At 36.0% G+C, this 25,329-nt stretch overlaps 1 protein-coding gene across 3 annotated transcripts in view; it reads left to right on the plus strand.

Annotated features, from left to right (window-relative positions):
• The window catches only part of SYTL4 (synaptotagmin like 4), a 67,575-nt gene that overhangs the window by 30,559 nt on the left and 11,687 nt on the right, over positions 1-25,329 (plus strand). For all 3 annotated transcript variants that reach the window (XR_014020066.1, XM_081277555.1, XM_081277554.1), the window contains 8 exons: positions 14,723-14,824; positions 15,327-15,402; positions 15,930-16,020; positions 16,135-16,238; positions 16,975-17,103; positions 20,352-20,530; positions 21,075-21,177; positions 21,717-21,878. Coding sequence is in view for 2 of the 3 variants with exons in the window: in XM_081277555.1 (XP_081133681.1) it covers positions 14,723-14,824; positions 15,327-15,402; positions 15,930-16,020; positions 16,135-16,238; positions 16,975-17,103; positions 20,352-20,530; positions 21,075-21,177; positions 21,717-21,878 (946 nt within the window). In the remaining variant the exon portion in view is untranslated. The remainder of the gene's footprint in view (positions 1-14,722; positions 14,825-15,326; positions 15,403-15,929; positions 16,021-16,134; positions 16,239-16,974; positions 17,104-20,351; positions 20,531-21,074; positions 21,178-21,716; positions 21,879-25,329) is intronic.

Raw genomic sequence — 25,329 nt, forward strand, 5'->3', positions numbered from 1 at the left:
TTTATTCATTAAGGGGGCAGGGGGTTAGCAAGGATGGTGGAATGTGATGGACATCATTATCCAAAGTACATGTATGAAGACACAAATTGGCGTGAACATACTTTATGTACAACCAGAGATATGAAAAAATGTGCTGTATATGTGCAATAAGAATTGTAATGCATTCCGCTGTCATTTATTTTTTTTAAAAAATCAATTAAAAAATTAAACAGTACAGGAAATGAGAAAGAAGAAAGCCACAAATCACTGAGATCCTTGATACCCAAGTTTTCACATTATATATTATGTGAAAATCATTTAATATATCTTTTATCTATAGAGAGATGACTGGATGGATAGACTGAAGAAACTTCATAATATTGGATCATCATATACTAAATTAAAGTCATTCCTTCCCTTTTTTTCAGTGCAGGGGAAAAAACCCAGGGTTTCACATGCCAGGCAAGTGCTCTACCACTGAGCTACATCCACAGCTCCAAAATTATTTCATTTAATTTTGTTTGAATTTAACAGAATAACACACTAAAATAAAATGGAAGAATTGCTAATCTTTCGTTAGCAGTCAGTTAATCATTTTTGAAAGTTCCTGTTTCAATATTAAACATTATCATTTGATTCTCTGCTCTGAAAGAAGAAGAGATTCGATTTCTTATGTTTCCTTTCAATTCTTTTGCCCTATTCCTATTTGCCATTCAAGTCATTTAGATTTTATCAAGGTTTATAACATTTAAATTGTTATACAATCATAAATCATTAGCTTTTTAAAGTAGTTTGTTTATTTTTTATTTTAAAAGGATTATATGCTGACAATTGCACCATGGTGTATCTATTTCTGCATTCTTTATTTCTTGATTGTTTGGATTTCATCTTTGAGAAGTTCCTTCAACAAGGACTTGTAGTATTTATTGCATTCTTTCGTGTTAAGAGCATTTGCCAAATGTCTTTATATTTGAACAATATCTTAGCTGAGTATTATATTCTTGGGTCACATTTTCTTTCCCTCATAATATTTTAGACATTGCTAAGTTACCTTCTGCTATTGAATATAACTGTGAAGAAGTCTAATACTAACACGATTTGTTTTCCTTCCTTGTAGGCAACTTTGTATGTATGTGTTCACATGTGCACAAGTATGCATGTGGGTGTATGTGTGTGCATGTGATTGGATTTACTGTATCATTTTTCCTGATTTGTGGTATATCCTTGATGAGTTCTTTCTTCATTGTGGGAATTTTTATAAGTTAAGTTCACCACCTCAGGGGTATTGGATTTCCTTATCCTCTGTTTCTGTACCACTGCTTTTTGGTTTTTTACTGTATGATGTTAACCATGATTAACCAAACCTGATCCTTCATGCTATCACTTTTTTCACCATTTTCTTTCTCCCCTCCTTATCCTTGTCTCATTTCCTTATCCTTTTTTCTTGTCTATTGCTGTTTTTAATTTTAATGATTTGAATGAATTGTTTTTTTAGGTTTCAATATTTTTACTTTGCTTTCAGTCTTCTTTTTTCTCTTATTTTTTATCATTTTGTATTTGAGCTCTTCATTTTTATCAAATCTGTATTCTTTTTTTTCTTGGAAATTGTTTCTTTATTTGGGCTCTCCAAATTTTTTTTCTTTTATTTTTTACCATTTATTATTATTTTTTACATGCCAGTAGAGTATATTTTGTAATATTATACATACATACAATAAGTATAACTTGTTCTGATTAGGATCTCTCTCATTATATGGTTGTACATGATGTGGAGTTACATTTGTCATGTATTTAAATATGAGGATAAGAAAGATATGTCCAATTGATTCTATTGTCTGTTCTTTTACCATCCCCCCTCCCTTCCCTTTATTCCCCTTTGTCTAGTCCAATGAACATCTAATCTTTACCTCCCTTGTTGTGGGTTAGTATATCCACATATCAGAGAGAACATTCTGCCTTTGGATTTTGGGGATGGACTTGTTTCACTTAGCATGATATTCTCCAGTTCCATCCACTTACTGGCAAATGCCATAATTTCATTCTTCTTTATGGCTGAGTAATATTCCATTGGGTGTATATACCACATTTTCTTCATCCATTCATCTGGTTTTAAGCATATAATCCAAGGAGTGGGATAATGGAGTCAAATGGTGGTTCCATTCTCAGTTTTCTTTTTTTTACATTCCAAGTTTTCTAAGGAATTTCTATGCTGCTTTCCAGAGTGGTTGCACCAATTTGCAGTCCCACCAGCAATGTATAACTGAACCTCTTTCCCCACATGCTCACCAACATCTATTTTTGCTTGTATTCTTGATAATTGCCATTCTGACTGAGTGACATGGAATTTCAGTGTAGTTTTGATCAAATTTGTATTAAGTTGCCTGTGGTGTAAAGTACTCACAACAACAACAATAACAACAACAAACCTATTTGTTTTTCTAGGTTTATATTCTGCTCCACACTAGGTTCTTTGTATATCTTGTAAGTTTTTTGTTTCTCCCTACTCTATGGCTATTCATGTCTGCAGACCATTTTATTTCATTTTACTAGTATCTAATAGGGAAAGTTTTGTCTATATCTTTTGTTTGCTCTGACACAGGTTATGTGAATTGTTCTGGACAAACTTCTGACCTCAGTTTTGAAACAATTTATTTGGTCATTAGATATACTGTAGGTAGATAAGAACTGAACACTGCCTTCTGTATATAGTCAATTTCTTGGACAGAGATACATTCTGACAAATGCATCATTAGGCGATTTTGTGGTCATATGAGCATCAGAGAGTGCACATGTGCAAAATAAGATGACTATGATGTCACTGTGTGATATGACTTACTTTATTGGACCATCAGTCCATCATTGACTAAAATAGCATTATATAGCTTATGATCATACTTTTAAAATTTTATTTTTAAATTAAAAAATTTCATCTGATACATAAAAGTATACATTTATGGGGTACCATGTTATGTTTTGATAAATTCACACATTGTGTAATGTTCAAACCAGGTAAACCTGTATCTCCTTTGTCATCACCTCTTTATGATGAAATCACTAAAAAATATTATATTTTTTTAAAAAAATACACTGTACATTATCATCATATATAGTCATCTGAGTGTATAATAACATACCAGTGTTCCTTTTTTCCCATCTAACTATACTTAGTATTCATTAATCAATCTCTCTCCAACTGTCCTTTCCTTCTATTCTTTCTGGCCTCTGGTAACTCTCATTATACTGTCAACTTGTATGAGGTCCAATTTTTAGATTGTACATGTGAATAAGATCATGTAGCCATAGTTCTGTGCTTGGATTATTTCACTTAACACAATGATCTCCAGTTCTATCCATAAATGGCAGAGTTTCATTGTTTTTTAAATATTTATTATTTAGTTTTAGGTGGATACAGTATCTTTATTTTTTATATTTTTTATATTGTGCTGAGGATCAAACCCAGTGCCTCACACATGCTAGGTGAGCACTCTACCACTGAGCCACAATTCCAGCCCCTCATTGTTTTTATGGCTGAATAGTATTCCATTGTGTATATATACCACATTTTTAAAATTCATTCATAGGTTGATGGTACTCAGGTTGTTTTCCATTTCTTGGTTGTTGTGAAGAGTGTTGCATTCAGATGTCTCTTTGACATACTGATTTCATTTTCTTTGCATATATACCCAGTGGTGGGATTACTGGATCAAAAGGTAGTTCTTTAAATTTTTTGAGGAACCGCCATACTGTTTTCTATAATTGCTACACTAATTTACATTCACATTAACAGCATAAAAGGCTTCCCTTTCTCTACATTCTTGCCAGCACTTGCTGTCTTCTATCTTTTTGGTAATAGCTATTCTTACTGGGGTAAGATGATAATCTTATTATGGTTTTAATTTGCATTTCCCTGATGATTGGTAATGTTGAACATTTTTCCACACACCTATTAGCCATTTGGATGTCTTCTTTTCCTAAATGTCTATTTGGATGCATTACTCATTTTAATTGGATTATTATTTTTTATTGAGTTTTTATTGAGTTCTTTGAGTTCCTTATATATTCTGTATATTAATCACTTGATATATGTGTAGTTTGCAAATATTTTCACTTACTCTGTAGGTTGTCTCTTCACTATGTTTATTATTTCCTTTGCTATACAAAGGAAATAATAAACATAGTTTGATCTAATCCTATTTGTTTATTTTTGCTTTCATTTCCTTTGCCTTGCCCTAAAAATACTTGCCCATTCCAATGTCCCATAGCATTTCTCTTATGTTTTTTTCTATGAGTTTCATGGTTTCAGGTCTTACATGAAGGTCCTTAATCCATTTTGACATGAATTTTATAATTGGTGAGAGATATGGGTCAAGTTTCATTTTTCTTCATATGGATATCCAATTTCCTGGCACCATTTATTGAAATGATTATTGTATTTCTTTTATTGTAACATTTTTTTTTGTACTGGGGATTGAGAACCCAGGAGTATTTTAATACTGAGCTACATCCCTGGTCATTTTTTTTTTTTTTTGAGACAGGGTCTGGCTAAGTTGCTGAGACTGGACAGGAACTTGTGATCCTCCTGGCTGTTTCCTCCTTGCTGTGATTACAGACATGCACCATGATGCCTGTCATTGCTTGCAATTTGATGGAAGGGGTGGAAAGCAGCCTGTGGTCCTGGTTTTAATTTCCTTCAATTATTTTAAATTTCCTCATGGAGGCTTAGTTGGCCCACCTTTGGGTGAATCCTCAAGCTCATTCCAGTGTCTGTGGAACAGTCTTGTCTGCCTCTGTTGAGGTTCTACAGAAGCACATGGGATTATAAATCTTGAGGACTTTTGTTTTTCTTGACTTATCTTAGGTCGGCCTACTCACACACTCTGCTCAGTACCACTTTGGGAAGTATTGTGAAGGAGCTTTTCTGAGCTGAATCTTCTATTTTCACCATGAATTTTTGAACTGTATGACTTGAGGCCATACCTTGCCACTTTGGTTGCTGCTGTTCAATTTTAGGCTTATGTATGTATGTGTACGTGTGCCTTTCCCCCCTAACTTTCCCTCAACCAAAAGGAAATAATTTCATCACATTTTATACGATGTTAAAAATATATAAATTAAGTCCTCTACTAATCTAACTGCCTCTGCCCCAATTATTGTTATAAGTCATTAATAGTTTTGGCAAATAGGCTACCAAATTGTCTAAGCACACATACCTAGGTCGAATACCTATACTTTTAATCTCTCTTTTTTTTAAAAAGGATGATATTTTTTAAAAAGGATGATATATATATATATATATATATATATATATATATATATATATATATATATATAATAAGATATATAAAGCAAAAAATAAAGAGAGAGAACTTTAAAAACTCAGTAATACAGACATTCCCATAGGAAATGGGAAAGATGTGAACAGACCTTTCACCAAACACAATTTATAGATGTCAGATAAGCACATGAAAAGATGTTCAGCATTCTTAGTCATTACATAAATGCAAATTAAAATCACCATAAGATACTACTATGTGCCCTCTAAAATTAAAGACTGACCATACCACTTATAAGCAGGGATGTAGAACAATTAGGATTCTCATAACCTGCTTATGAGAACACACAATGGTGTAGCATTTTGAAAAAATTTAGCAGTGTCCTAAGAAAAGTTCAATGTGTACCTACTTTGTGATTCAGCCATTTCATTCATAGGTATTTACTCAAGAGTGGCAAAAGCATATGTTCATTCAAAGAATTGTACAGGAATGTTCATAGCGGCTTTATTTGTAATAGCTAAGACCTGGAAACAATCCAAATGTCCAGTAAAAGGTGGATGGATAAGCTGGGTTTGTTTATACAATGGAATACTAGTCAGCTACGGAAAGGAATGAACTATTGATACATGCAGTAATGACCTAGATGAATTTTAAAGTAATAATAATACCAATTGTTAAACATCATACAAAACAATACCTACTGTGTGATTCTGGGTTTTTTTGCCTTTTAAAAAATTATTTATTCTAATTAGGGATATATGACGGAATGCATTTTGATTCATTGTACACAATTGCAGCACAACTTTTCTGTTTTTATTTTATTTTATTTTTTTTTATTGGTTGTTCACAACGTTACAAAGCTCTTGACATATCATACTTCATACATTAGACTGAAGTGGGTTATGAACTCCCAATTTTACCCCAAATGCAGATTGCAGAGTCACATCGGTTACACATCCACAATTTTACATAATGCCCTATTGGTAATTGTTGTACTCTGCTCCCTTTCCTATCCCCCACTATCCCCCCTCCCCTCCCCTCCCTTTTACTCTCTCTACCCCATCTACTGTAATCCATCTCCCTCCTTATTTATTTTCCCATTCCCCACCCAGCCTCTTATATGTAATTACAACTTTTCATTTCTCTGGTTGTACACAATGTAGCGTCACACCTCATGTGCAGTAACACACGTATCTAGGGTAATGATGTCCATCTCATTCTATACTCTACCTTTTTGATGTGATTTTATGTTATGAAGATTTTCTTATTTTGTGTCTGTCTTTTTTTTCTTTTTTTTTTTTTTGACGTTGATGGACCTTTATTTTATTCATTTACTTATATGTGGTGCTGAGAATTGAACCCAGGGCCTCACACATGCTAGGTAAATGCTCTACCACTGAGCCACAACTCCAGCCCCTCTTTTTTTTTATTATTAGTTGTTCAAAACATTACAAGGCAGAATACAGCAGTTACTAATAGGGCATTATGTAAAAATGTGGATGTGTAACCGATGTGATTCTGCAATCTGCATTTGGGGTAAAAATGGGAGTTCATAACCCACTTGATTCTAATGTATGAAATATGATATGTCAAGAGCTTTATAATGTGTGATTCTGTTTATATAAAATTCTAAAAAATACAAACTAGTTTTTCATAACAGAAATCAGATTATCAGAAATAAGAAATAAGACTCTTATTTGCCAGGGGACAGGGCCAAGGGGGATGGGAGGGATTATCAAGGGGCATAAAGAAACTTTTTGGAACAATAAATGTTCCTCAGTTTAATTGTGGTTATGTTTGTAAAGGTATATACATATGTCAAAACTCATCAATTGGGACTGGGGTTGTGGCTCAGGGGTATAGCACTTGCCTAGCATGTGTGAGGCACTGGGTTCAATCCTCAGCACCACATAAAAAAATAAGATAAAGATATTGTGTCCATCTACAACTAAAAAAAACTTAAAAACTCATCAAGTTGCACATTTAAACATGTAGCTTATTTATGTCAATTATAAATCAAGGAATAAAAGGAAAAATATAACATGGACTTCTTTCCATGACAGCACCAAGATATAAGTGTGGTGTTTCATTATATGTATGTACTGTGATTTTATCATCACAGCCCTGGTTTGGTGACTCATCTGTTCTGGGTGAAGAGGCCCCTTTTTACTTTGTGGATAAGGATAAGAATGGCTTTTATTTGCTGAAATTGATTAACACATCTGACATCATCAGTCAGAATGTAATTTCTGAAACTTACTGCTTCTGGCTGTCCATGACCTCTAGTCTCATTGGACCCAGAAGACTCTTATTTATCCTAAACATGGAAACAGATTAAGTGACATAAGTGATCTTTCCCATAAAATTATGGAGCCCCAGAGATAATCTAATTCAACCCCCTTATTTTTACAGAAAAGAAAGCAGGATAAGTGATTTACCTGTGATCATACAGATAGCTAGAGCACAGGACTCCCATCTCTTAGTTTATTTTTTACAGAACAGATGTCAAATAATTGCTTTTTTGCCCTGGGGTTGTTTGTATTAGCTCTGGATCAGTACACATTAATCTTTAGGAAAAAACACAAGCAAAAACCACTCTCCATGGGTCACTGTTAAACATCTTCTCTGGAGGAACGATTTTGCTAGGAGTTCTTTTTTCTTTGGAGCAAAGGGGAGGAAAGAATGATTTTAAAGTAAAAAAATAAAATCAAGTTCCCTGCTGTGCCTTGTACTATAAAGCTAATCCATTTTTTTAAAGGAATGACTGGTGTTTCACTTCTTGCAAGCCCTAGGATTTCAACCCCTGCTGTCTGTTTTCACAGAACTATCTCAAACATCATGTGACAACTTGGAAAGTTTATTCTTTACTGGGTAGGATGTTGTAGATTTGGATACTATTCTTTGTTCATTTATTATTTTGTTGGTTTATTTGATAAATACATATGAATGCCTACCATGTGCCAGGAACTATTCCCTTGCTAGCAGACTTTAAATTTTGGGGTAGTAGGCACACATGCACAAACACACACACACACACACACACACACACACACAAACACACACAAGATCAGTAAACAAATAGTATATCAGATGTTGACAAGTGCAATGGAGAAAATTAAGGAGACTTGAAAGGAAAGGGAATGCTAGGAATACACTATATATATTGTTTAGGCTAGCTAGGGAAAGTCTTAGTGGGGTAACATTTGAGCAAAGGCAATAAGCAAATGAAGGTGCAAACTTTGAGAGTATCTTATGGAAGAACATTGCAGGCAGAGAAAACAGTAGGTATAAAGATACTAAAATGATGTTTGTGTTTTATACTTTTGGATAATCTGGAACTGAGTGAGTAGGGTGGAATGGGAGGAGATAAATACAGAGATGGGGCAGATCATATAAAACTTGATTGACACTTGAAAGTACTGTCTTACTGTGTATGAGAAGATTGGTTCTGAGTGAGTGACATGATCTCATTTTTCTTTTGAAAAACTGAGATAAAATTTGCGTAACATAAAACCATCATTTTAACAAATTTAATGTGTTCAATGCTGTGGTTGTTAGTAGTGATGGTTACAGTACATTCTTTTTTTATATTTTTTTATTGGTTGTTCAAAACATTACAAAGCTCATGATATATCTTCTTTCATACATTTGACTCAATTGGGTTATGAACTCCCATTTTTACCCCAAATACAAATTGCAGAATCACATCGGTTACACACTCACATTTTTACATAATGGCATATTAGTGACTGTTGTATTCTGCTACCTTTCCTATGCCCTACTATCCCCCCTCCCCTCCCCACCCATCATCCCTCTCTACCTCATCTGCTGTTGTTCAGTTCTCTCCCTTGTTTCCCCCCCTTTCCCCTCACATCCTCTTCTATGTAATATTGTGTAACATTGAGGGTCTCCTACCATTTCCATATGCTTTCCCTTCTCTCTCCCTTTCTCTCCCCCCACTCGTCTTTGTTTAATGTTAATCTTTTCCTCATGCTCTTCCTCCCTGTTCTGTTCTTAGTTGCTCTCTTTATATCAAAGAAGACATTTGGCATTTGTTTTTTAAGGATTGGCTAGCTTCGCTTAGCATAATCTGCTCTAATGCCATCCATTTCCCTGCAAATTCTATGATTTTGTCATTTTTTATTGCTGTGTAGTACTCCATTGTGTATAGATGCCACATTTTTTTTTATCCATTCATCTATTGAAGGGCATCTAGGTTGGTTCCACAGTCTAGCTATTGTGAATTGTGCCGCTATGATCATTGATGTGGCAGTATCCCTATAGTACGCTCTTTTAAGATCCTCAGGGAATAGTCCGAGGAGGGCGATAGCTGGGTCAAATGGTGGATCCATTCCCAGCTTTCCCAGGTATCTCCAAACTGCTTTCCAAATTGGCCTTACCAATTTGCAGTCCCACCAGCAGTGTACAAGTGTACCCTTTTCCCCACATCCTCGCCAACACTTATTGTTTTTTGACTTCATAATGGCTGCCAATCTTACTGGAGTGAGATGGTATCTTAGGGTGGTTTTGATTTGCATTTCTCTGACTGCTAGAGATGGTGAGCATTTTTTCATGTACTTGTTGATTGATTGTATGTCCTCCTCTGTGAAGTGTCTGTTCAGGTCCTTGGCCCATTTGTTGATTGGGTTATTTGTTATCTTATTGTTTAATTTTTTGAGTTCTTTGTATATTCTGGATATTAGGGCTCTATCTGAAGTGTGAGGGGTAAAAATTTGTTCCCAGGATGTAGGCTCTCTATTCACCTCTCTTATTGTTTCTTTTGCTAGGAAAAAGCTTTTTAGTTTAAGTAAGACCCATTTATTTATTCTTGTTATTAACTCTTGTGCTATGGGCGTCCTATTAAGGAATTTGGAGCCCGACCCCACAGTATGTAGATCGTAGCCAACTTTTTCTTCTATGAGACACAGTGTCTCTGATTTGATATCTAGCTCCTTGATCCATTTTGAGTTAACTTTTGTGCATGGCGAGAGAAAGGGATTCAGTTTCATTTTGTTGCATATGGATTTTCAATTTTCCCAGCACCATTTGTTGAAGATGCTATCCTTCCTCCATTGCATGCTTTTAGCCCCTTTATCAAATATAAGAAAGTTGTAATTTTGTGGATTGGTTTCTGTGTCCTCTATTCTGTACCATTGGTCCACCTGCCTGTTTTGGTACCAGTACCACGCTGTTTTTGTTACTATTGCTTTGTAGTACAGTTTGAACTCTGGTATTGCTATACCTTCAGATTCACACTTCCTGCTTAGAATTGCTTTTGCTATTCTGGGTCTTTTGTTTTTCCATATGAATTTCATGATTGCTTTATCTATTTCTACAAGAAATGCCATTGGGATTTTAGTTGGCATCGCATTAAACCTGTAGAGAACTTTGGGTAGTATTGCCATTTTGATGATGTTAGTTCTGCCTATCCATGAACAGGGTACATTTTTCCATCTTCTAAGATCTTCTTCTATCTCTCTCTTTAGGGTTCTGTAGTTTTAATTGTATAAATCTTTCACCTCTTTTGTTAGGTTGATTCCCAAGTATTTTATTTTCTTTGAGGATATTGTGAATGGAGTGGTTTTCCTCATTTCCATTTCAGAAGTTTTGTTGCTGATATACAGGAATGCCTTTGATTTATGCATGTTGATTTTATATCCTGCCACTTTGCTGAATTCATTTATTAACTCTAGCAGTTTCTTTGTAGACCCTTTTGGGTCTGTTAAATATATTATCATGTCATCCACAAATTTCATCCCTGGGATGCAAGGATGGTTCAATATACGGAAATCAATAAATGTTATTCACCACATCAATAGACTTAAAGACAAGAACCATATGATCATCTCGATAGATGCAGAAAAAGCATTTGACAAAGTACAGCATACCTTTATGTTCAAAACACTAGAAAAGATAGGGATAACAGTAACTTATCTCAACATTGTAAAAGCTATATATGCTAAACTTCAGGCTAGCATCATCCTAAATGGAGAAAAACTGAAGGCATTCCCTCTAAAATCTGGAACAAGACAGGGATGCCCTCTATCACCACTTCTATTCAATTTAGTTCTTGAAACACTAGCCAGAGCAATTAGACAGACAAAAGAAATTAAATGCACTACATTCTTAAAGTACTATCTAAATTCAGAACATTTTCATCACCCCTCAAAGAAATCCTGTACCCAATAGGCATCCACTCCCCATTTTCTACTTTCTATCTCTCTGTATTTGCCTAATTTGTATTCTGTTTCATACAAATAGAGTCATAAAAATGTGGCCATTTGTGTCTGGCTTCTTTCAGTTAGCATAACATTTTCAAGATTCCTTCATGTTGCATCATGTATCAGAACTTAATTTCCTTTTATAGGAGAATAATATTACATGTATGTGTGTGTGTGTGTGTGTGTGTGTGTGTGTGTGTATACACACAAAATTTTTATATAGTCATCCATAGATGGAAATTTGGGTTGTTTTCACATTTTTGGCTATTTGGAATAATGTTGATATGAACATTTATGTTTTTACACGAATGTATGTTTTTTAATGCTCTCAGGTATATATCTAGGAGTGGAATTGCTGAACTGTCTGATTTATATTTTCCAGGCTCTTTTTTGGCCACTGAGTTGTGAATGGACTGACTGGAGATAAAGAAAGAAGCAGGGAGATTTGTTAGGAGGCTATTGCAACCATTCACTTGCCAAACAGTAATGCTTTGGACCAGAGTAATAGCACTGGAAGGGATGGGGACTGATGAGATTCTAGATGTATTTTGGAGATAGAGACAAGAGGATTTGCTGACATATTTTATTTGTATTATGAGATAAAGAGAGGAGTCAAGGATAATTATTGAAATTTTCAATCTTAGAAATGACAGAAGGGAGTTTCCATTTGATGAGATTGAGGGAAGAGCAGGTTTTGGCGAAGATTGGGGCTTTGGTTTTAGACTTGTGTTTGACCCATCCAAGTTGGAGAGGCTGAGTAGGCTATTGGAAAAATAAGTCTGCATTTAAGACATACATTTAAGTTATAAGCTTATAGGTGATATTTAAAGCCATGATACAAGATGAGATCATTTAGGAGTAATGCTAGATGGAGAAGAGAAGCAACCCTGAGAAGAAGCCTGGACACAATCCAAATGGTAGAGTTCCTAGAGAGGAGGAGGGACCAGAAACGGAAACTGAGAAGGGGCAGCCAGTGAGCTTAAAGGAAGAAACCTTGGGGGTATGGAGATCTGGGAGTCAAGGGAAATTAATTCAGATATTAGAGATAGAATGACTTTTTCCCTTTTCCTGATTTTCTTATTAATTCTTTGAGATAAGAGGCCCAGGGATGATATTTTGCCTTTTAGATATGAGGACTGCTGTTTTATTTTTATTTTTTTTAATTAAAAACTTGTTAAAACTTGGGAATAATATTTCCTTGCCTTTTATCTGAATAAAAGGTAATATGTGTTCATTATAAAATGTAAACATTAAAACAATCCTTTAAATTAAAGTAAACAAGAAAGCAAAAGCTTTTAACCAAAGCTTAAAGTTCCCCCATTTAACTGAAATTTTTACCCTTTGACCAACACTTTTCTCTGACTTCCTCAGCCCCACCAGTAACTCTCCATCATTGTACTCTTCAACGTCAACTACCATTCTGCTCTTTGTCTCTGTGAGTTAGACTTTACACTTCACATGAGTGAGATTATGCAGTATTTGTCTTTCTGTGTCTGTCTTTTTTCACTCAGCATAATGTCTTCCATGTTCATTACACTATAGAAAAACACAGGATTTCCTTTGTGTGTGTGTGTGTATGTGTGTGTGTTGCTAGGGACTGAACCCAGGGCCTTGTGTACGCAAGGCAAGCACTGTACCAACTGAGATATATCCCCAGCCTAGGATTTCTTTCTTTTTAAAGGCTGAACAATATTCTATTATATATATCCATATTTTTCCAACCCACTTATCAGTTGATGGACATTTTGGTTACCTTTACTTCTTAGGTACTGTGAATAATGTTGCAATAAACATGGAGATACAGATATCTCTGTTTAAAAAAATTGTTCTTTTTAGTTATACATGGCAGTATTGTATTAATTGACTTATTTGGTGCAACCACTCTGGAAAGCAGTATGGTTTCCTAAAAAATCTTGGAATGTAATCACAGTTTTTTTTTACCAGTTATCCCATTCCTTGGTGTATATCCAAAGGAGCTAAAAACAGCATACTTCAGTGATGCAGCCACATCGATGTTTATTACCAGCTCAATTCACAATAGCTAAGCTATGAAACCAACCTATATGTAGTACATATACACAATGGAATATAACTGAGCCAGAAAGAAGAATGATATTATGGCATTTGCTGGTAGATGGATGGAACTGGAGACTATTATGCTAAGTGAAATAAGCCAATCCCCTAAAACCAAAGGTCATATTATCTCTCTGATATGTGGATGTTAACACACAACAAGGACGGAGAGGAAGAATAGAAGTTCAGTAGATTAGACAAAGGGGGATGAAGGGAAGGGAGGGGATCAGGAATAGGAAAGAGAGTGGAATGATTTTCACATAACTTTCCTATGTACATTTATGAATATACCACAGTGACTCTCTATGTATCATATACAGTCTCAGGACTTGGAACCTTATTAGGAGGGCTGCTGTTTTAAATGCTTAGGTTCATCATTCACTATGATAATTAAGCTTTAAAGCCACTTTGGACTTCTGCATACTGTCTTTAAGACATACTGATTATTTGTGGATCTACCTAAGTTGCATTGAAGGAATTTATTCAAGAATTTGATCAACAGACATTTAACTATCTAACTTATGCTAAACCTGTCTTCTAAGCAATGGGAACATGGTGGTGCGCAAGCTATGTGGTCACTGATCTCATGTAACTTAGTCTATTGGAATAGAAAGACATTAAACAAATCATTTAACAAAGTAAATAATTTGTTTTAAAGACATAAATACTTACATATGTTATGAATGTTATCAAGAATTGGGGTATTTGGGGAGCAAGTTTGTTAATCCAGACTTAGGATATGGTCAGAGAAATCTGGAGGAATTGACATAAGGAGAGACCTCAAGAAAGAGTAGATTCAGCTAGATGAAGAAAAGTAGCCACTGTGAAAAGAACATCTCAGGCAAAGAAAAGAAGGAAGAGAAAGAACTTTGGGATATTCAAGGAACCAAAAGGTCTTCTTCTTTCCAGAACGAAAGTACAAAGAAGAGTGGAGGGTGAAAGATGAGGCTGGAGTACTGAGCAGGGTTCAAATCATAATGATTTTCCTGCCAGGCCAAGTAATTTGAATTCAGTTCCAACAGAAATAGGGAACCTATGAAGTTTTTACAATCTACTCGTACTTATTTGAGAAAAATCACTTAGGCTACAGTAGTGAATGAATTATTAGAAAGGAGGTCCTACTGGAGGCAGGATAGCTAATTTCCTTTAAATATTGACTCTTTGTTTTTATTCTAGCATGCCATTCGAAGTGCCAAAGCAGAAAAATGGAAAGAGTGTGATAGAGGCTGAGAGTGAGAGTTTGGATAGCTACACAGCTGACTCAGACAGCACCTCCAGGTTGGGTTTCCCCCATTTTCCTTACTATTTCCCATTTCCCTTATGTCTGCTCAACCTAAGTTCCCATTTTGTTCTGTAGCATCAGAATGCATGTTTGCTATGCCTTGAGTGTTCCTGATTTCTGTCCTCAGGAAATCGAATGCAGTATTTTCTTCCCAGAAGTCTTTCAGTAGGTCTTCTAGTGATTTGGCTCTGGGTACAGCTTCTTGGAGTGTGTTAAGTTCCCCAGTCTGCTGTACCTTGGAGGATTCTTCCTAGCCCAGAAGCAATTGATGCCACTGCCCCTTAGGAATGGGAGTGTGAGTGTTTGTGTTTGTATAAAGTTGCATATTTGATCTTCTGCATTCCTTCAAGGTAAATCAGATATGAAGTGTATTTTTTGGATTTGGTTACTATGATGACCCCAAGCCAGTGACTCTCCCTCCTTGCTAGAGCTTTGAGTCCTGATTAAAAGAGGAAGGGGAGGAGGTAACTTAGTTCTAACTTCTGAATCTGCCTCCAGGAGAGACTCTCTGGATAAATCTGGCCTCTTTCCAGAATGGAAGAAGATGTCTTCCCCTAAATCTCAAGTTGAAAAGGTAAACCAGGCTATTTGTCTTTCCTTCTCTTCTTTCCCTTCCTCCCTCTCCCTTGCTCCCTCCCTTCTTTCCTTCCTTCCTTTCTTTCCCCTCTCATCTCCTCTCCTCTTTTCTTTCTTTCCTTCTTTCTTTACTCAGGCCAAATTTATTTATTCATTTATTAGTATTTAGTTGTCAATGGTCCTTTATTTTATTTATTTGTATGTGGTGCTGAGAATAGAACCTAGTGTCTCACACATACTAGGCAAGTGCTCTAGCAACCCCAGCCCCCTCAGGCCAAATTCAAATCAGAAATTCAACTAAACAAATTTCACTTCAGATTTATCTGGGAGCATTTCCTAAGGGTTTAGTTGAAATGCATGAGAAAATAGGTTTTGTAGTACTTTCATACATTTAATCTTTCTTGTAAGTTTGTCATAGTGGACTGAAAATCTGAAGCTTATTCCACTTCATGCTCTCCTTTGTTACTCATTCCTACCACCTACCCGACTATCCTTTTCCATTTTATTTCCCTTGTTCTTTCCTAGGAAATTCATTCAGGGGGTGAAAATGTGGTACCTGTTGATGAGGGTGAAATGATATTCAAGAAGAACACCAGAAAAATCCTCAGGCCTTCAGGTAGCCAGTTTCCCTTTATAGCCTTTGGGACTGAAATTCTGAATATCCTTTCTGGGCTCTTGTTATGGAGTAGAGTGGGTCTCTTTTGATTTGGGTTTTTGGTCTTCCACTCAGAATGCACTAAATCTGTGATAGATCTGCGCCCAGAAGATATGGAGCATGAAAGTGGCTCCTTGGGAGACAGAAGCAAATCTGTCCCAGGCCTCAATGTGGATATGGTAAGTACTATTATATATTTAATTTGGCCAGTACATTCATTTTTTTAATGTAGAGGTGATTTTAGTATTTGTTTTCAATCTGTTTAATTATTAAGAAAAATGCAACATGAATGTTGATTGCCCCCAATTTCTGAAGTAAATCCAGTTCCTGTTTTGCTTAAAGGAAATAACTGTTTTCTCTGTTATCTTCTAATATATTGCTGGATATATAGTTAAGTGCTCAAATAAATACTTATTTCAAAAATGTAAAGGGATGGATGGGTTGAAGTAGTTGAATGGAAAAGAGTTATATCTCCTATAAAAATGTTAAGTACTTATATCTTATTCTTTGTTAAATATGATAAAATGGCTTTCTTTCTGGGAAGCCAGAAATGGGGAACCATATAAAAATAAAAATACTTGCATATGTGTTTACATGAAGTCTCAGAACCTTGCAGCCATTATGGTTTCCACTAAAGGAAAGATATTAGTTTTTGAAGTTTATCTTTTTTTGGGGGGTGGATACCAGGGATTGAACTCAGGGGCACTTCACCACTGAGCCACATCCCCAGCCCTATTTTGTATTTTATTTAGAGACAAGGTCTCACTGAGTCGCTTAGTGCCTCACTTTTGCTGAGGCTGGGTTTGAACTCACGATCCTCCTGCCTCAGCCTCCAGAGACCCTGGGATTACAGGCATGTGCCCCTGCACCTTGGTATTATTTTTATTAATTCTTAGTCTATATTTACTGCTCCAGGAAGAAAAAGAGGCAGAAACAAAAGCAATAGCAGCAGCAGAAGAAGAAGAAGAAGAAGACATTGACCACCTGGTGAAGTTGCATCGCCAGAAACTAGCCAGAAGCAGCATGCAAAGTGGATCCTCCATGGTAAGTTCTGTTAGTTCTGTGGTTAGAGACACTTCCAGGAAGAAAGAAGACCCTCCTTAGAGCAGACTCAGTACCTGGCAAAATCAGCCTAGATGCCTTTTCCAGGTAAAGCAGATGCATTTGTTTGTACTTATCCTCAACCATGAGGTGAATGAATGGGCTTTTTGTGCCATACAAGCAAAGATTTACTATACCTTCACAAACCCAAAGCAGCTGGGACTATATGGTCATGGTCTTATGCTTAGTATATATCTACATGACTTCCTGAACCTATCTATACCCTGGATAATATTACATTAGGTCAGTATGGCTATATAGCTTTGTGAACAGTAACTATAACTTCTCCCTTTAAGTAGTACTCAGCTATGAAATGAGAAAGAACAGATTTCTTCATCATAGCCCACTCCAGATTTTCACATTAAAAAGAAGTGAGTATCATGACAAGAGCTCTGGCAGGTTTAGTTGGCATCAGGGTATGGTTAAGAATCATGGTATCGGGGCTGGGGATGTGGCTCAAGCGGTAGCGCGCTCGCCTGGCATGCGTGCGGCCCGGGTTCGATCCTCAGCACCACATACCAACAAAGATGTTGTGTCCGCCGAGAACTAAAAAATAAATATTAAAAATTCTCTCACTCTCTCTCCTCTCTCACTCTCTCTTAAAAAAAAAGAATCATGGTATCAGTCAGGATCATGAAGTTAAAGTGATGCTTAAGAATCAGGGCCTAACTTAAGATCAGCACTTCATTATATTGGTGCAGGCACTGAATTCCTTAAAAGACCCTGAAATTGCAAGACATAAAACCAAGAGTCAGTAAGTGGGACAGTATGAAATTAAAAAGCTTCTACCCAGCAAAGGAAATATTAAGAGCCTGAAGAGAAAGCCTACGAAATGGGAGAAAATCTTTGCTACCTACTCTTCAGATAGGGGATTAATATCTAGAATATATAAAGAACTCAAAAAACTTAACACCAAAAAAACCCCTAATCAATAAAATGGGCAAAATAACTAAACAGACATTTCTCAAAAGAAGCAACTCAAATACATGAGAAAATGTTCAACATCCCTAGCAATCAGGGAATTGCAAATCAAAACTACACTGAGATTTCATCTCACCCCAGTTAGAATGGTAATCATCAAGAATACAAAGAATGATAATTTCTGGAAAGGGTGTGGTGTAAAAAGTACTCTTATACATTGTTGGTAGGACTGCGCATTAGTATAGCCATACTGGAAAGCAGTATGGAGATTCCTCAGAAAACTAGGAGTGGAACCACCATATTACCCAGCTATCCCACCCCTTGGTATATATCCTAAAGAACTAAAATCAGTATACTATAGTGATATAGCCACATTAATGGTTAGAGTAGTACAATTCACAATAGCCAAGTTATGGAACCAGCCCAGGTGCCCATCGATAGAGGAATGGAGTAAGAAAATGTTCTATGTATACACAATGGAGTTTTACTCAGCTACGAAGAATGAAATTATCACATATGCTGGTACATGGATGGGACTAGAGAACACCATGCTAAGTTAAATAAGCCAGATTCAGAAATCCAAGCTAGAGTAAAGTAAGAGAGAAAAGGAGGTGGCATGTTGGATCTCATAAAGAAAGAGGTATGATCAGTAGAGTTGAAGGAGATTGAGGTGGAGTGAGGAAGGATGGGAAAGGGAAGGAAATGCAGAATGAATTTCACAAAATCACCCTATGTGCATTTATAAATATGCCACAGTGAATCCCACTTTTATGTGTATCTATAAAGTACCAATTAAAAAATATAAATGAGCTGGGCATGGTGGTGCACACCTGTAATCCCAGCAGCTTGGGAGGCTGAGACAGGAGGATCGTGAGTTCAAAGCCAGCCTCAGCAATTTAGTGAGGCACTAAGCAACTCAGTGAGACCCTGTCTCTAAATAAAATACAAAATAGGGCTGGAGGTGCGGCTCAGTGGTCGAGTGCCCCTAAGTTCAATCCCCGGTATCCACCCCACCAAAAAAGATAAACTTCAAAAACTAATATTTTCCTTTAGTGGAAACCATAATTGTTGCAAAGCTTTGAGATTTCATGTAAACACATATGCAAGAATTTTTATTTTTATATGTTACCCCATTTCTGGCTTCCCAGAAAGAAAGCTATTTTTGTAGGAGATGCTGTGAAGGTTGCTTCCCTTCCCTGCACTCATCAATACCAATCAATCTCCAGTGTGTGTGTGTGTGTGTGTGTGTGTGTGTGTGTGTGTGTGTATGTGTATGGGACTAAGATTCAGGTGATCTTATTTGTCATCACTGTTCACTATATATATACACAAAGTAGACTAGTAGAGTAGAATAAGGGGAATAGGAAAAGGGGGAGTAGAGATAAAGGGGTAGGCAGTGGGGACTGAATGAAACAGGGTAACTTAAATTCCATGCATGTATGATTATATCAAAATGAACCCCACTAATATTTACAATTATAATGCACCAACAAAAGCAAAGCAAAAAAATTGGCCTAGTTCTATCATGCATATAAAGATTGATATTATTTAGGGGAAACAGTTGGGAACAAGGGTGAGTAGTTTCACACTCACACACAGGAAGAGAATGTCAGGCCCACACAGCTAATCACTATCAGAGAGGAAAATGCCTTTGTACTTCAGGTGGTATTTCCTCCCTATCCCTGTACCCAATTCTGGCAGTCTCTTTTCTGTATAGGTTTTAATAGAGATAATGTAGATAATAAAGGCATGTTATTTAAATTAGTAACTAACCTCTTCTAGCCAAAGTTTTCTTAATTTTTTTTACTTATAGATGGACATGATACCTTTATTTTATTTTGATATGGTGCTGAGGATTGAACCCAGTGCCTCACACATGCTAGGCAAGCACTCTACCACTGAGCCACAGCCCCAATGGTTTAACATATATAACACAAACTATAAATAGACTTAATTGCACCTTACCTCTACTCCTTGCACACTTTCTGGGGCAAGTGAAAAATTAACAATAAAATGTGTAAAAGGAGGGGAAAAGAGAAGCTAAAAGCCTAGGTGAGCCACAAACTAATTTATTAACCTGAACAATTGTGAGTGTGCTGCTAGCTGTGACTCATCCTCTAGGTAAAGGACTGCTAGCAATATTTTCTCCTTGAAGGAGCTTCTGACATTTTGTTTTGTTTGATGACTATGACTTTATTGTGATGGAAGTGTGAGCATTGTGGGTGGCAGAGTGTGCCTTCCTCAGACATTTGTGGGTGTTTTATCTTCAGAGTACCATTGGCAGCATGATGAGCATCTATAGTGAAGCTGGTGATTTTGGGAACATCTTTGTGACTGGCAAGATTGCCTTTTCCCTTAAGTTTGAGCAGAAGACACAGACTCTGGTCATCCATGTGAAGGAGTGCTACCAGCTGGCCTATGCTGATGAAGCCAAGAAACGCTCTAACCCGTGAGTCTTCTGGAACTTAACTGATGCTCTGAGATGATAGATTAGACCTTGGCATTTGTCTGGGCAGCCTTGTTTTTATTTTTTTTTTCATTTGTGGATGGACATTTATTTATTTATGCAGTGCTAAGGATGGAACTCAATGCCTCACACATACCAGGCAAGCCCTCTACCACTGAGATACAACCCCAGCCTATCTCTGGGCATTCTAGAACTGAAGTTATCACTTCCTGGAGGAATGGATAGATGGGTGAAAGAAAGGGCTCAAGACTGTGAAAAAGCAAGAATAGCATATCTTGCTAGGCTTAATGTGACAATTAATTTTTTTTTAGTTATAGATGGACACATATCTTTGTTTATTTATTTTATGTGGTGCTGAGAATTAAACCCAGTGCCTCACATGTGCAAGGCAAGTGCTCTGCCACTGAGTCACAGCCCACATTTTTGACATTGCATTTCATCATGGCACATTTATATGGAGAGCAGGGAAGAAAGAAGAGGCTTGAGAAAAGACAGCAAATTACTCAGTACTCTCTTTGATTGCTAGATATGTGAAGACTTATCTTCTACCTGATAAATCTCGCCAAGGGAAAAGAAAAACTAGCATCAAACGGGATACTGTCAATCCACTGTATGATGAAATCTTCAGGGTAAGTATCTAGAGGGGAAAGACCTTGTTCTGTCTTATGTGCTAGGCTAGAGCTATACCTCTGCAACATGGCTGGTTGACATGGGTTTCAGTGAGCCATGTTTGTGTCTGAGGATCTGCTCTAGGCATCTGTTCACATCCTGACCTCTTAGAGAAGAGAACAAAAGTAATCTGGCTTTCTTGGAGTATTGCAAGGTTAGAGATTCAGGTGGCCAAAAATTTCATTTTAAAAAGCTATTTGGAATAAAGATTCTCCTTGGAAATTATTTTTTTATGCTCCAGTGTCCTTATTCACTCAACAACAACAACAACAAAAAAATCAATTAAATTTCCAGGTCTTCCCATGGAGTGTGGTAGATTTTTGTGAAATATAGTAAATTGAAGCTTTTTGAATGAGGAAACTTAGTGCTTAGGGACTTAAGTAATTTGATATTTAGGACTATGGACTTTAAGTATGGATTACTTAGGATTTGGAAAAAAAATCTATTTTGATAAATTACTACTAACTAACCATCTTGGACTTCTACTTTCCCTTCACAGTATGAGATTCCAGAATCTCTCCTGGCCCAAAGAACCTTGCAGTTTTCAGTTTGGCATCATGGTCGTTTTGGCAGAAATACTTTCCTTGGAGAGGCGGAGGTTCAGATGGATTCCTGGAAGCTTGATAAGAAAATGGATCATTGTCTCCCTTTACACGGAAAGGTAGTCAGCTTTAACAATTGCTTCCACAGCTTGGGTCTGAGGTAGAATTGTCTGCAGTGACCTCTGCTGGTCTGTTGATAACAGTTTTGAATGTAGTCTTCTATAGAGTTCTAGCACACCCTGATGGCATTTTTGAGTTTGACAGCAATTTCAGGCTCTCTTGTATGTCAAGGGTGAGAAATCTTTTCTGTGTAAGGCAGGCAAAGTATGTAGCCATGGATTTGCTTCAAAAATCTTTCATATATGTTCCAGGCTTTGCCTCTTAACCTTCCATAATCTGTGTGTATCCTAAAATTCCTAACTTGTACCTTTTCTTCACACTAAACTTGGTGTATCCTCATCTGCACCCCTTTCCCAAGCTGACCTTGCTAAAGAAGTGGCAAATAAAGCAATTCACAGAGCTCCAATTTTTGTACTCTTGGTTGCTTACACAGGCTAGGGAATATTTTACTTTGGAGATGGCACCTCAAGTGAGAGTGTAGCAGTGTGGCATAATTGTGCCTGTATCTGAGTGCAGACCTGGATTGGAATCTTGGTTCTGTCACTTGCCAGCTAGGTGAGTAACTTAACTTATAAATTAACTTAGGGAAGTCACCTAACTTCTGTGAGCGTCCATTTCTTCATCTATAAAATAAAGATAAAAATACTATTCCTCTTTTGCAAGGTTGTATGGGAAGTACCAGTCAGTACCTGGCATATAATGGACAGTCAATAGATTACTGTCATTCTGATTAGATAAAATTGCCAAAACAGATAAGTTAAAAACTTAATTAACTTCTTCATTATCAGAACTATATGAAAACAACTATTTTTATGATAACATTTAAGTATTTAAAACAATATATGAAATATAGGGTATCTTTGGAAGAGTAGACACAATACTAGTAATGGTGATGGCTTCTAGGAAGGGAGTCTGAGATGGAGGGAAGATTTAGCTTTCTAAAACTTTTGAGCTTTATACTATGTTAAGAGAATTAATCATAAAAGAATTTATATGCATGTGATTGCAAATTAAAACAATGTAAAGTGTATAAAAAGAAAGTGAATTTCATTTTTTAGAAATACTGTTAATGAATCTTACTATCACAAATAATTATAATGCATCAATAAAAATGTGGAAGAGAAAAAAAGAAATCACACTGATAACATCTATATTGCTGAGTCAAATGAAGTATATATCCAATAATTTTATAGCTGTTGTCCTAAAAGCATTAATACTATTGATTTCATTTAAAAATAATAATAATAAACCAAGAAAGCAGTTATTAACAAAGCTACTACATGTTATTATTAAATTTGTTAAATTTAGATTTTCTTAAGCATTTGGCAGGAAAATCATTCTCTCAGTGGCCTATAGTATATATATTATATTGGAAATGTGGCTGTAAACCATCCTGAACTAGTGTTAATAAAAATGTCTTACATAAAAAAGAAGCTTCATTAAAATGGAGGTCTATACTCTTTGCAAATATTTTGGTCCACAATGAAAATGCACTACTGAAAAAATATGCTAGTCTCTAGCTAATGCTAAACTTCCATTTTTAAGGGCACTGAAGTTTACAATTTAGAAATTAATAAGTTCTGTAGACATTTTATAAACAACAAAAACATCATCCCCATATTATATATTTTCTTTAATTTATTTTATATATTTTTAGTTGTAGATGGACCTTTATTTTTATTTATTTATATGTGGTGTTGAGAATCTAACCCAGTGTATGCTATGCAAGCACTGTTCCACTGAGCCACAACCCCAGGCCTCTCCTTTAATTTAAAACATTCTACATTTGTTGTTTTGGGGTTTTTCTTTTTTTTTTTTTCTTTTTTGCCCCAACAATTCATTTGCTCCCATTCCATTTTGTCTTGCTGGCATATCTCTCCCAATTCTTCTGTATCTCTCTCATATACTAAACTTTGTGTATTCTGGATATGTGTTACATTGATCCAAACTGAGATAATGACTTGCATGCCAAATGCTTTAGGTATTTAAGATGGTAGGAAAGCATAATCCCCATAGGTTATGCTCAGTGGTGAGGGTATAGTTAAGAAGAGCCCTAATGAATACCAGCAGGTGAAAGAGTACCTCCAGTCTGTAGGAGCTCCTGGTCTGAAAGCCAAATCATAAAGAAGAGATTCTTGTAGAAAGAGCCAAAAAAGTAAAACAATTCTGCCACTCAAAGCCAGAGATGATAGGCTACTCATCCCAGATATGCATTCATTCACTCAATAAATTCATTAAATAAATATTTGTGGAGTACCTACTATGTGCCAGGTACTTTTTAATTTTTTATACATTTGTTTTATTTATTTTTATGTGGTGCTGAGGATCAAACCCAGGGCCTCGCATGTGCAAGGTGAGTGCTCTACCACTGAGCCACAACCCCATTCACCCAGGTACTTTGACTAAGGGTTGGACATACTAGGATGAACAAAAATAGACTTGAAACCTGTCTTCATGGCATCTAGGTTTTAATGGTAGAGACAAATATTAAGAAAAATAATATAATATTATATTAATATTAATATAATAATACATATTTTTAGATAATATAGCATATTTGAACCTTGTGACAGAGTTCTACCTTGCTCTCAAATGTCTCTAAGCTCACTTTTATTTTTTTGGTGCTGGGATGGAACCCAGGACCTTGTGCATGCTAGGTGAACTCTGCCACTGGGCTGTGTACTCTCATGCCACATGCCCTTTTTTAAAAAAATACCTTTTGTATTTAAAAATCATGCAAGTGATACATGCCATTTTCACTTTTAAAAACACTGTAGAAATCAATATAGAGTAAAAAGGAAAAGTCTTCTTTCCTTTCCCCATTTTGCTGCCTTCCCTAGAGGAAACAAATATTTGTCCAGATCTTTCTGGGTTTACTATGCAGTATATAATGATTAAAAGCATTGACTCTGGATCCAATCTGCCTGAATTTGAATCCTGGTGCTGCCAATTATTAGATGTGTGACCTTGGGCAAGTTACTTGATCCCTCTGTTCCATAGCCTGTAAAATGGGGATAATAAACTCATTTCTATAGGGACTGTATTGAGGATCAAACAAAATGATTTTTTAAAAAAGCTTATAACAGTGTCAGCACATTATAAGTGCTATAAAAGTGATGATAATAGGGCTGAGGTTGTAACTCAGTGGTAGAGCACTTGCCTAGCACGTGTGAGGCACTGGGTTCAAATCTCAGCACCACATATAAACAAATAAAGGTCCATTGACAATTAAAAAAATATTAAAAAAGTGATGATGATAATCATCGTTATTTGCATATGTATATATTCACATGAGTATATTTTGGTACAAGTGAGTTTTTTTGCATCTTGCTTTATTAGCTTAATAGTATGTCTTGGGATCTTTACATGTCAGTATTCCTTTTTGTTAGAATAAAAATGAAATCACAAAATTTGGTTTCTTTTTAACCAATAGTTAAAAGTTAGTCATTT

Source organism: Spermophilus citellus, assembly GCF_964194105.1.
Source record: "Spermophilus citellus genome assembly, chromosome: X".
In the NCBI taxonomy this organism is placed as follows: domain Eukaryota; kingdom Metazoa; phylum Chordata; class Mammalia; order Rodentia; family Sciuridae; genus Spermophilus; species Spermophilus citellus.